The 13,890-nt window shown below is 39.0% G+C and overlaps 1 protein-coding gene across 1 annotated transcript in view; it reads left to right on the top strand.

Moving 5' to 3' along the window:
- Positions 1-3,544: 3,544 nt before the first annotated feature.
- GARS (glycyl-tRNA synthetase) overlaps positions 3,545-13,890 on the top strand; it is a 38,877-nt gene continuing 28,531 nt past the window's right edge. Inside the window, exons 1-6 of the mRNA XM_004676821.2 lie at positions 3,545-3,815; positions 8,958-9,059; positions 9,679-9,781; positions 11,079-11,220; positions 13,344-13,432; positions 13,809-13,885. Coding sequence (XP_004676878.1) covers positions 3,591-3,815; positions 8,958-9,059; positions 9,679-9,781; positions 11,079-11,220; positions 13,344-13,432; positions 13,809-13,885 — 738 coding nt within the window. The 5' untranslated portion in view covers positions 3,545-3,590. The remainder of the gene's footprint in view (positions 3,816-8,957; positions 9,060-9,678; positions 9,782-11,078; positions 11,221-13,343; positions 13,433-13,808; positions 13,886-13,890) is intronic.

The following is a 13,890-nucleotide window of genomic DNA, read 5'->3' on the forward strand; positions in this document are numbered from 1 at the left end:
GCATGATTTACTCATTTGTTCAGGCTATCAATATTTAAGAAATAATCTCTATAATCGTCTTTTCCTGAGTCTTTCCTCCTCAACTAATTCGTTGGCATGTCCAATTTACTTTACTTTAAAAATATTTCCTGAATCTGGCCCTCCCTGGTGGCGCAGCGGGTTAAAGCACAGCACTGAGAATCTAAAGCCACTTCTGCATGAGTTCGATTCCCGCCTGCCCCGGAGGTGACCACATGGCATGGCAGACCTCTCCTGACCCGCCCGCTGCTCCCCTCAGCAGTGTACTTCATCGATCTGCCTGTTCTGCTCCCCACTCTGTCTCTGGTGAAGCCCTTCACCGCCCCTGAGCCTCTGGACTGTATGCACAAATAAATAAATCTTTAAAAAAAAAAATTTCCTGAATCCAACCTCCCTCACTGTTACTCTGATTATTATCATATGTTTATTATCATATGTAACATTTGATTTAATATTCAAATTTTAATAACGAATGAATAAAAATCTCCTTACCTCTAATCTTCTCTTATTCCAGCCCAATATCTACAAGCAGACAGAAAGGTCATCTGAAAACAAACATGAGACCATTTACTCCCCTGCTTAAAATGCTCCCATGACTTTCCATTGCTCTAAAAGTAAATTTTTTTTAACCACAGGCTATAGAATTTATGTAAGCTGGTTTCAGCTTTCCTCTTCCATAGTCTATCATATCTCTCGCTTCATCCACAACATTCCAGACACATGACTTTTCTTAGTTTTTTACATAGATCAACCAGGTTCTGATTTAGGGGCCTTTGCCTGGCATCAATCTAAATACCAAACTAATCAATCCTTATCATACCCTGTCAAATTTCTGTTTTATTCTTTTTAGTGCCTTTATCACTGTCTGATACTATTATTTATTAATGAGCTTATTTTTATATTGTCAGTCTAGTCACCAAATATATGATTATAATGAATAAGAGGTTTGCCATTTTTGTTTCTTTTTATTCCTCTTAGAAAAATGCCTGGCACGTAATAGGTGCTAGGTAAATGTTTATTGAATGCCTAAGTGACAGGTGTCAGGGCTTCATGTAGCACAGAAGATTCAGGAAAGATACTACTTCACTGCTGTGACATTCAGTGTTCAAGTTGTAACAGGTCCCTTACAGGCCAACAGTTTTACTGGGTGTGTGCCAGACTGGAACACAGGTATCCCTTTAAATGTTGGGACTTTCAGCACTTGGATTTAGTGCTAGGAGCAATAACCATTTCTCACTGATCCTGGCACTACAGTAAGATGCTTTTTGGGTCAGTTGCTGGTTTCCAATTCTTCTGGGTTCCTTGGCCACTCCAACCCTTTCCACTTATCATTTTCCAAGGTCCCGGCTGGTCAACTTCTCCCAAAGCCCTATATTTAACTATCTTAGAAGTCTTAAAATCTTCCTTTAACCTTGCTCTGGGAATCAAGGAGGCAAAGGAAATCTTTCTCTTTTTCCTAATGCTTCTACACCAGTCAAATGAAAAACAAATTATTTTTTTTAATAAACTATCAGTGATCAGTCAGGAATTAATATTACCATTCAGGATTCAAGGGACCTTGCCTCCTTGTTCTGGGAAGACAGGGACTAAAGCAAATACTTGTTTCACAGACTGCAAATTGGTAATGGATCAGAGCCTAGAAGAAACAGTAGTGAGAAAGAATTAAAGAAGCTGGCTGGCTCACAGGTACGTTTCATTCACCCTGAATTTATGACTTTCCTCAGAGTCCCTCCCTGCTTTACATGCCGCTGTGGCTCCTTGCACCAAAGAAAAGAAGACCCAGAAAGTCAAATTTTGGAGTTCTTTGTTTCTTAGGCAAAGGTGTAAAAGTTTGTTGAATGGCTATATGTGTGTGACTGATAAGATTCAGGGAATAAAACATGCACAGCTCTTACTCCTGTGACACTCACTTTGAAGATCCTGAAGGGCCAGAGTTTGGTCATGTAATTCTTCAGCAAAGTGACTGTACACCCAGTTTTGGGAAATAGCTTGTATTAGTTATCTGTTGTTGTGTGACAAATTACTCCAAAATGTAGCAGCTTAGGAAACAATTAGCATTTATTATCTCAGTTATCTGGGAGTAACTTGGCTATTCTTGTGAAAATACTAGCTTTTTAGAAATAATCACTGAGGCAGCCCTGGATGTGGCAAAGAATGGAAACCAGTTATGGGACTGCCCTAACATGAAAATGATGTGACAACCTTGAGCTAAAGTTCAAAGTAAACAGAATGTGAGTATTTTATTTAGAAATGTAAGTAAAAGCATATGTAAAATTGGTTTTCCACACTTAAAATATTGATACAAATGTATTTATTAAAATAAAGTCACATAAAATTGTGATTTATATGTTAAAACTTAAAGATTTAAAAAATACCTTTTAAAAGGTTTGTTTAATAGTGCAGAAAAATTTGGGTGGCATTCATCCAATTTATGCTAAATTGTGAATCCTTCTTCAGAACCACAAATTGGAACAGAAAAAAAGTAACAGGGACTTTCAAACACTAGAAAAGCAATCCCATTCTGAAGCGCCTGTGTGTATACTATTGGAGTTGGTGACAGCAAGGGTGTGTCTGCTTGGTTTCAGTGGATCTGCCAAGAGGCTGCACCAGTGGCCACTCCTCTCAGCAGCAGGGGAGAGTCCCAGAGCATCATCTGGCAATCTCCTTCATGTTCATTTTAGGCATTCTGCTGAGTGTACGCAATGCTGCTTCTAAAAAACCAACATTTTTTTTTTCAACCCCTCTCTGGAAAAGGAATCCAGCCTTTCCAGTCAATCCTTCATTGGGGCAGAAAGGATGGAAGAACACATTTCCAGAAGATCCGTATCTAGGGCGCAACCATGCAGAGCAAGGCCCCGCAGGGCTGGGCATTCAGATGTCATCTCCACTCCCGGCAGTAACCAGTTTCCCCGCCTTTTCTCATCTCCGAAGGTTCAAATCCTGCTCACGCCTGTAAAGGCTGGTCAGAACTGACCTCCAAAAAGTCCCTCCTCATTTCTCCTTCTCTTTCCCAACCTTTTGTCCTGAAACTGGCAATTTGTGGATGTGTGAAGTTGGGCATCTGCAGGACAGCTGCGTCTGTGTAACATTTAATCGAAGCCCCTAAGTTGATGCTTTATGACCCGCCAAGGACCAGGGAATGAAGGAGCCGAAACAGAAATGTAATACCCTAGGTCAGCCCACGCGTCAGAGCCCGAATACAAGTCTAAACCTTGAAGAGGTCCATGTGCTTCTCATCTGCGTGTCTCGGAAGAAACTGCACCCTGAAATACTAGTCTACTGGGTTGGCCAGAGACACCTTTGCGCAAATCCGTTCTCAGGGGTACTACCTGAGACCACACAGCCCTTCCCCACACCCCAGGTGCTGCAGATGCCTGGGGGTTCTCAGACTCCGGCCCTTCCGGGATTTGTGTCGAATCTGCCGGCGGCAACCGGGCCCGCGCCGCGGGGTGGGGAATGTGCGGCTGCGCGCGCGCCGCGGCGCTTACGCGGCGATTTCATCATGTTCGGGGCCTGGCCGCGCGCGCCGCTTCCGCCGCCGCCCCCTCCCGACCGCCAAGGGCCGCCGGCTCATGCCCTCTCCGCGCCCGGCGCTGCTTAGAGCCGCCCGCGCCGCTCTGCTGCTGCTGCTGCCGCCGCCCCGGCTCCCGGCCCGGCCTCCGATCCCGCCTCGCCGGCTCCTCTGCGCGCCCTTCAGTGTCCCGACCTCTTTGCCCGCCGCCGCCTCCGGGAGCAGCATGGACGGCGCCGGGGCTGAGGAGGTGCTGGCACCTCTCAGGCTAGCCGTGCGCCAGCAGGTACCGGCATTTTGAGCTTCTTTCCAACCCTCGGTTCTAGTCCCACTGGCCAGCCCTAGTCACCCCCTGTCCTCCCTCGGCACCTGTCCACCTTGCGGGTTACCTCTCTCCCTTCTTCTTTGGGCGTACTCGGTTTCTTGGCATCTTCCTCGACTCCCCCACTTTGGGTCCAAGTCCCCGGGCGCGGTGGCCACCATCTGCGTCCCCCCGCTCTCCTTGAGTAACTCCCTCGAATCCCCTTCGACATCCTGATTCCCTCTCCTCGCGATCTGTTCTTTCCCAGTCATTGTCAGTACTGCCTGAGCTTCCCTCCGGTGGAACTGGGCTCCTTGACACGGGCTCACCTCCTGTCCTAACCCAATAACCTCATCTTTAGCTTTCCAGTTTCTGCTGTGTTCTTTGTGCACCCTGGGAGGTGAGGGTCCTAATTTTCTCCCGGTCAGTTATGAGCCGAAGCCAACTATTTCGCTTTTTTTTTTTTTTTAATCTTCAGGATGCTTTGACGAGTGTTTTTTTCTTGACATCTTCCTTTATGCACTGCTAATTAGCCGAATGTTCGGCTGAGAAAATAGAAATAGTTGAGCTGTGGGTGTTCAACTTTTTCAGCTAATAATGATGTGAGTTCATCGTCCTTCGCTCTTGTCATCTTTACCGGATTCCGAAAGGACCATTAATGAGGGAGCTTTCAGATCGCAAACCCGGGATACTGTTAATGTTGCTGAATTACTGGGTGAAATTAGTCAGCCTTAGTGTACAACATTTTGAAATTTGATTTTTCTGTAAAGGAGATTTCATGGATTAAAGCGCTCCGTGTTTTTTATCCAGGCCTCCTTTTCCTAAGGCACTGTATGGATGTCAGAATTAAGAGAGGGCAAGGAAAACATTTTTTTTCCCCCAAACGAGTCTTACATCCAGCTAGGTAAAATCAAAAGCTTGCAAGAGAACCCTGGGAATCCATGACTTAGTAGTAAATACCAAACGGGTTTCTCCTGCACGGGTGCCTGATGCAATAACTTGCTAGCTAGGGAGGAACCATCTCTCCGAAGTAATTCATTGTGGCAGAACTGTGCAAATTCAACAAATTCTGTCTTTTTGCAATGTCTGCTTGTTCCTAATTTGAGCCTGACTAATTCAGTCGTGTATTATTTTTACATTTTACTTTGGGCTTAGTTTTTTTTTTTTTTTTCTTCTTTACTGTTGGGATCAGAATGCTGTGTATTGTTACTTTCCATCTCCTTTCACCCACCCCACTCTCATATAAAGTTAGGTGTGGTTCCTTTGTCTTTTCTATAACTCAATTTTTTTTCACATCGTCCAGTTTAGAAAGGAGAATGCATCTAATTTGGAAAAACATACACCCAAACCCCTCCCTCTGCCACGTTAGCCTGGAACTGCAGTGCAAATTGTAGCAGGACTATGAAACTGGTTAACTGAAGTAAACTTTAGTCATGGAACATTTTGATGATGTTCCTATCTTATGTATTATTTAGGTTGGCTTTATTGTTAATTTTGTGTGCTTTAAGGTACTTTCTGAATATGTAAGTTTATGTAAGTTAGGTAGGGTTTTTCCACTAATTTTCCAGAACCACATATATTTCAGTACTCTGGAACTTTGAGGCCCTAGTGACACCAGTGTCACTTGGAAGGACTGTAAAAATTAAACCTCTCCCCTCTTTTTTTTTTGCTATGAGGGGAACTAGATATAATCTATGTGTTTTACATATTTCCATTGTGAAGTTTGTGCCTTTGAATATATCTTTGGAGTGAGATTTTTAACAACTTGTCTTGTTAGTGGCATGTGGTTTTTATAAATTTGTTTATGTAAATAAATGTTTATATATGCTTATATAAATATGTGTATATAAATTTCCTTACCTGCTATGCCACATGGATACTGTTGCTTGTTAGAGGCTTGGTATGTTGACTGACTGAAATTATTTTCACATGGCATAATCATACTTATTTCCTGGAGAAATAAGTAGTACAATTAAGGTGTGTGGTTTTTTTTTTTTTTAAGATTTATTTATACATACAAATGATTTATTTATAAATTTATTTATAAATAAGATTTATTTATGCATACAAAACTGGGGTACAGGCTAGAGGTGCAGGGGCAGTGAGAGAATTCACCAGAGACAGAGCAGGGAGCAGAACAGGCAAATCAACGAAGTACACTGCTGAGGGAAACAGCGGGCAGGTCAAGAGATATGTGTGGTGCCATGTGGATCGCCTTCAGGGTGGGGATCGAACTCCTGCTGAAGTGGCTTTAACTTCTTAGTGCTGTGCTTTAACCCACTGCACCACCAGGGAGGGCCCTAAGGTGCTTTTTTAAAAAATGGGAATTAGCAAAATGTGGACAGCCTTTATTTTGGCAAACAAGGGCATTGAAAAACATAGTGCAATAAACTGACATTAGATTTCCCCATTTATTTCATTAAAATGTTGTAATACCAAAAAAAAAAAAGGCAGATTATAACAGAATAAAGAGCAATCTTTTATAGTTAGTAGACTTATCCTCCTTGGAGCTTTCCAAGGTCAGAGCCATTTTCATAGTAAAGCTAAAATGTTATTTGCATTTTTCACTGTACTGATATTTGCACTGCAAAAGCTTTGGGGGGCAGGGGCAGGGGCAGGAGGTAAAACTGCTGGTTCTTAGCACTAATCTACTAAGGTATTTATATTCTACTTCTACTAAGTTTATATTCTCTGCCACACTGTAATAGTTTAAAAAAGTCAGTTTTGCTTTAGTGTCCTTTATGAAGTAGTAAAGATGGTTATTTTTTTTTAAAATCCAGACTTTTACACATATTAAAGTATTCTGGGTGATGAAATTGGGTGATGCACAAAACATTCTAAAATGTGATGACTTCAGAAAGAATACGTGTGATTGAGTTACAAGCCTAATTTTCTGCTTATTTTCATGGAATGCTATTTATTAGATGTTTGACAAGATATTATTTAATCACAGGTATTAGGTATTCATTTTCTCAACAAGGAGCGAAACCTTTCATTGCAAGAGGCAGCTGGTAGTATTTGTGGCCAGTAATAAAAATAAATTTGGGAAATTATGGAAAACCTGTTATCTTTTGCTGTGAGTACCAGCCACACAGTGCTTTAAGACTTCTGAGTATATGAGTGGTAATATCAAATTGTATTTATTTTGATACTATATAATAAATAGACCAGTATTTGGAAAAACTACATAACTCAATTAACCATTATTTTCCCAATGACCAGTGCATAATATTATTAAATCAGGTATTTGTTAAAGATGCATTCAGAATCTGATACCTTAATAGATTTAATGTAACAGTATAAAAAGTTCATTGTGGTGGTTTTCTTTTCTTTTTTAAAAGTTTATTTATGCATAAGGAACTGGGGTACAAGCCAAAGGTGCAGGGGAGGTGAGAGGCTTCACCAGAGACAGAATGGGGAGCAGGACAGGCAGATGGATGAAGTACACTGCTGAGGGGAGCTGCGAGGTGGATCAGGAGAGGTCTGCCGCCCCATGTGGATCATCTCCCCGGCTAGGGATCGAACTCACACTGAGGCTGCTGTGGCTAATATGCAGTGGCTAGCTTACAGTGCTACATCCTAACCCATTGCGTCACCAAGGAGGGCCATTGCATTGGTTTTCAATTCTAAATTGCAGCCCCCCAGAAGAACCTTAATAAATTATTACTTGTCAGAGTTTTAGTGTATCAAAGAAGAAATAGCTAGAGTTATTTGAAAAGACTTAAAATTCTCTTCTCTTTTCAGTTGTGTAAGATTTTCTTCATATACTTTACCCAAAATATAATCAAGAAGTAGGCAGATGTTCAAATCTGTCTTTAAGCCAGAAATGAAAGACTTGCAAAATTATAAGATTCATTCTCACTGATTTTGTTTTTATTTTGCACAAGTTATTTTTACAAAAATGATATTAAAAAAGATATTTATTTATGCATATAAGAATTGGGGTACAGACCAGAAGTGTGTGTGTGGGGGGGTAGTGGTGAGAAGATTCATCAGACACAGAGTGGTAGGTTACATGTTTGTGCGAGTGTGTGAGTGTGTGCTTTCCCCAAATAATATCTCTTTGTAAGATTCTGCACAACCTAAAGTACAGTCTTTAAATAAATTTTCATTGAAAAATCAGTGGGTTAAAACACTGATTATATTGAAGGCAGACTAAGCGATTTTTTTACTTTCTATCTGGGACAATAAAGTGCAGAGTGACTGCAAGAGAGGTGGGTGACTGCCACTAAATAAAGCGAAGTCAGTAGGAACTTGGAAAATGTCAACAAGGAGAAAGGTAATGACAGACTCCTAATATTTTTTTGAGGTCTAATTCTGTTGTCATTTCTGTGGAATCCCACTCATGGTAACTTGTTTGTTCATGGATTTTTAAAACTTGAGCTTTGTGCTTATTATTGTGGTGGCTAATATCTGTGAAAATTGTAGACCTAAGTGGAAGTTCTGCTTTTCCCTCAACTCCAGAGAGCAGTTGCTTCTGTTGGATACCCAAAAGTTCTACCAGTTTGGTAACTTTAGTTTTTCAGCTTGAGGTTTCCAGATCAGGTAGGGAGTGTTTTTGTTTTATAGTTTCCTCAGAATCTTCATGCTAGCACATTTGTAAGGAAATCATTGGTTAGTTGTTGGAATTGAATAAAGTCTCTAGAGAAATTAGCAAGGAAAAAAATTTCAACAATTAAGGACAGGAGCTGAGTCAGTGGTGACTGAGAAGAATTAGTCAAAGGAGTAGGTGGAAAACTAAGACCGTCATTTTTCAGTAAGAGAAGCGAAGACTCAAGGACAGGATGGTCTATTTATTGGTTCTTTTGTGGGCTCAGTACTAATCTTACTCATTCCTACTATTCCTACTTTTTAATCAATGCTTTTCCCCCCATTCCTTCCGCCAAAAGAAAAAAAAAAAAATCAGTGATAGTCACCCTGTAAGCAGTTACCTGTGTATTTCCATGGATGTTTTGTTGGATTATAAATGCTGCCAGGCAGAGACCAGAGGCATTATTCATAATGATGTTTCACATAATAAAAATTTGAATTTCCTCACTCATTCACAGACTTTTAAAAGGCATGGGTAAAAGCACATTGCTAAATTTTGAAACCAATCCTGAATAAGAAATTCTCTTTTTCATCTAGGGAGATCTTGTTCGAAAACTCAAAGAGGACAAAGCACCCCAGGTAGATGTAGACAGAGCGGTAGCCGAGCTCAAAGCCCGGAAGAGGGTTCTGGAGGCAAAGGTGAGTCTTGACATCCTAAAATAGAACCCTAAGCAGGTATAGGATAGTTCATTTTTATTGAGTGGGAGAGAACTATAAAAGTTTTGAGCAATAACATTTGTTTTATTTAGGTGTTTTTTCCTTCTCCTCTGCTTAGCACACTCCTTTTAAAAGTACAACTCAAAAGGTCACCTTTTTTATATACCTTCCCTCACCCCTGACCCAAGCCTCCTTCCCCCAGCCTCAAATCAAGTATTTACTATTGTGCTCTTTATGAATTATCCTATGGAAGTAATGTTTTATTGCTTTTGAGCTTGCTTTTTTTTTTTTAAGGAAAATTTCTATCATTTGGTACCTGCCTCCACCATCAAACTGAAATAGTTTGGAGCTTTAAGTCACTTTTTTGCCTTAGTGATCACTATAGTTTTAGAAATTATCATAAAGTTTTCTAAATAAATTAGTATTATCTTTTCTGTAACTCAAGGAAAAAATCCTAGAGCTTCTGCTGTAAGGACATCAAAATCTTGTGTGTTTAATAAATTTTACACAGAATTTTGCTGGTAAATAAATATCACATATACAAATTCAGGTTCTTATTCACACATTTAATCACACATTTCTTTCTAAAATTCCCTTAAAGGAGCTAGCTTTACAGCCCAAAGATGACATTGTAGACCGAGCAAAAATGGAAGATACCCTGAAGAGGAGATTTTTCTATGATCAAGCTTTTGCTATTTATGGAGGTAAGGAATTCATGATAGGACGAAAATTGTATCAGTGACTAATCTTGTACTTAAACCAAAAACACAGTTTGGTATCTCATAATCCCTAATGATACCTATAAACACTTGATTCCTAATTGTATCAAGTTATGGAAAGCAGAGAATAGATACTTTGCTTTTGTTTGTTTGGAGTAAGCCGTTTGGCATAATACCTGTTCTTATTTCCCTATAGCCTACTTATTCTTGAATGCTACTTTTTTCCATTAAGAATGTAGGGAATTTTTAGAGGTCCAGGCATTAAGTGTTTGATATATATGTGTATATATCAGATAGGCTTTTTAAAAAAGATATATTTATTTCTACATACAGAACTGGGTTACAGGCTAGAGGTGCTGGAAATACACTGCTGAGGGAAGCAGTGGGCAGACCAGGAGAGGTCTGCCATGCCAGGTGGGTTACTTGCCTGGCTGGGGATTGAACTTGTGCTGCAGTGGCTGCAATAGCTTCAGAGTGCTGTTTTTTTAACCCCAAAGCATCACTAGGGAGGGCCCATAGACTTCTTAAAATATTATGTTGACTTTGGAGCAGTAGAGGGCCTGTGTAGCACTGTGGAATGCATTATATGTAAACTTCCACCCAAGGGCAGTGATAAACCAGAGTCCCTAGATTAATTTTTTTGTGACTGCTAGAAAACCACTTTTATAGGTATATAGAGAAATCTCTACATCTTTCTGATTCCTATATGAAGGTGGATATAATTCACTGATGAAATATTTTGATATTTTTATCAAATTTTAATATAAATGACATTTTGTTTAGTTAACAGAGATAATTGTAACAATAATTGACTTTTAACTAGTCAGTTTAGTACTCGATTTAGGTTGTGTGAGCCGGTCTCTAAATGTTTAATTTCTTGAAGTTTAAATAATGACTCAAATACCCAAGAATTAATTAGAGAATTGGGTGCTAAAATTTTATATTTTTGTTACCAGCTGATGCAACAAATTATTTTCTAATTTCTATGATAGAAAGCTATAATCTGCTTTGTCATTCTGATTCTTGTGGAAGAACTTACTTTGTTTTCAGGATTTTGCTAACCGTACTTAAAACTCCAAACTTAGGAAATTGTAAATGCAATGAGAGCTTATGAATTTTCTTTTGTCATCTATCTGAAAGTAAGGCTGTTCAGTGCTGCAGGATTTAAATATTGACTTAGTGCATTTTTACAGAGTTTAGGAAGACTTACAGGTATTCATTTTGTCTCTTTGATTTGTTGAGAGGCAAAATAAAGTACACATTTTTCTTTTTGTATATTCAGGTGTTAGTGGTCTGTATGATTTTGGGCCAGTCGGATGTGCTTTGAAGAACAATATTATTCAAACCTGGAGGCAGCACTTTATCCACGAGGAACAGATTCTAGAGATTGATTGTACCATGCTCACCCCTGAACCAGTTTTAAAGTAAGATTTCTACTTTGAGGACTGAAACTCTATGATATGCATACTTAAGTAATTTTTCTGATTATACGAATTATTTTTATTTATCCTTAAAATCTGGAAAATAAAATCAAAGAGAATATATGCCTGTTGCCTACAGAATGCCCCTTTAAAATTGTACTTATCTTTCTGATCTTTTTTTTTATAAACTCACATACATACTAAGGAAGTAATCAGGGCTGTCCGCAAAAGTTTATCTATCAGGATGTTTATTTAGTGCTGGTAAAACTTAGGAACAACTGAAATTCTTACAACATGGCACTAGCTAAATAAATTCTGCCACATCCATAAAATAGAATGCAGTGTTGTAAATAAGAATCTATGCCTGTACGTGCACATATATTGATGTTGACATCAGTATATGTGTGTGTGGTATATGTATATGGTATACATGCTTATACCACCTATATGTTGCAGATACAAGCCAGTGATGTGTGTACATATGCACACACATACATGTACACACGTGTGTACACACACATGTACGCATGTATGTGTGTATATACGCTCACACACACATCAGTGTTTCAGCAGCACCGATTTACCTTTTCCCCCACAATGCAGATGAATATGTACTTATGTCATTAAATCTTTTAGAACACCCTTTTTTTTTTTTTTTAAAGATTTATTCATTTGTACATACAGAACTGGGGTACAGGCCAGAGGCTCAGGGGCGATGAGAGGCTTCACCAGAGACAGAGTGGGGAACAGAACAGGCAGATCGACAAAGTACACCGCTGAGGGGAGCAGCGGGTGGGTCAGGAGAGGTCTGCCACACCATGTGTTCACCTCTGGGGCAGGTGGGAATCGAACTCATGCGGAAGCGGCTTTAGATTCTCAGTGTTGTGCTTTAACCCGCTGCGCCACCAGGGAGGGCCCTTTTAGAACACTCTTAATGACAACATTGTATTCTGTTTTATGGATGTGGCAGATTGTATTTAGCTTGTGCCATGTTGTAGAAATTTCAGTTGTTCCTAAATTTTGATTGCAGTGAACATCCCGATAGGTGAACTTTTATGGATAGCCTTGATTATTTCCTTAGTATAAGTTCATATAAGTTCTGGGCAAAAAGGTGTGTGGTATACATTTTGAATAAATACTACTATTTAAGGTTTTTTTTTTTAAAGATTTATTTATTTGTGCATTCAGAGCTGGGATACATGCTGGGGTGAGAGGATTCACCAGCGACAGAATGGGGAGCAGAACAGGCAGAAATATTGAAATACACTGCTGAGGGGAGCAGCAGGAGAGATAGGAGAGGTCTGCTATGCCATTTGATTCACCTCCCTGGCCAGGGATCGAATTTGTGCTGCAGTGGCTGCAATAGCTTCATAGTGCTGTGCTTTAAGCTGTTGTGCCACTAGGAAGGGCCCTATTTAAGATTTTAATGTAAAAATTTAGATTGTTCCTACCAGAGCAATATTTTTTTGCTGTAAAATTATGAAAAAATAACTCTTACCTCTTTATAAGAATTAATTTGTTTGGCACTTCATTTATATTGCCTACTAAAGAGATAATTTTCACTATTTACATCCTTTAGGGCTCTCAATAATTTCAGTCAAAGTGAATTCCTAATAATGATTCTAAAGTATCAGAACAGATTGTTTTTTAGTTACTTGTTCTGATAATAGAAACTGTATAATACCAGTACCCATATACGTTTCACTGGCAGAAAACTCTTCTTAAGGTTCAGTGTTTATATGAGTAATAACTCATGTATTCTTGCTTACTCTTAGATTTTGACCTTCTCTTAGATTACTACTAATAATGGGATAGACATGGATTAATCGATTCTGCATAGTAGCACAGACTATAAAAAGTTGTGAAAAAGTATAATCTCATCGATATGTTTTTTCACATGGATAGGAGAATTTAGGTAGAAAGAGAGAATAGATTTGAGGAAGAATTTTCTGTGGCATAGAGTATTTTCTACCATGGATGTGTTATTGTAGATATGGGAAATTGCATCTTTCAGATACGTAGATATAAATCATATAAAGAAATGTATAGGAGGGGCATTATCATATAAGGTGAAATCTATGGGTTAATCATAAAATGACCAGTTGACTTGGTGTTCATTAATTTAGGACTTCTGGCCATGTAGACAAATTTGCTGACTTTATGGTGAAAGATGTTAAGAATGGAGAATGTTTTCGTGCAGACCATCTATTGAAAGGTATGGTTCTTACTGTCAGGTAAATGTACTTTCAAATAGGATTGATGAAAACAAAGGGTTTAGGTTAAACTTTTCTCTCAAATTATTTTAATAATTTCTTTCTTGAGACAGTGTTGGAAGAGTATAGTACACATATCTTAAATATTTGGATCAAGTGCTTTATTTAAAAAAGTTATAAGCAACTAATTAGACATTCCAAGTCAGCATAAAGATCAAGGCATTATTACGACTGCCTCTGTAAAATCAATAATGGGACTTATATAAACTAAGGGCATTTTCCTTGGATTAATTTTTTTTTTTTTTTGCCTAATCCATGTTAAAACTCAAACTTTTTCATGTTGATTGAAATTGACATGTACCAATGCTGTTCTGGTAGCTCATTTACAGAAATTGATGTCTGATAAGAAGTGTTCAGCTGAGACGAAATCAGAGATGGAAAGTGTCTTGACCCAGGTGAG

Source organism: Condylura cristata, unplaced genomic scaffold, assembly GCF_000260355.1.
Source record: "Condylura cristata isolate star-nosed mole 26May11 unplaced genomic scaffold, ConCri1.0 scaffold00005, whole genome shotgun sequence".
NCBI classification, from domain to species: domain Eukaryota; kingdom Metazoa; phylum Chordata; class Mammalia; order Eulipotyphla; family Talpidae; genus Condylura; species Condylura cristata.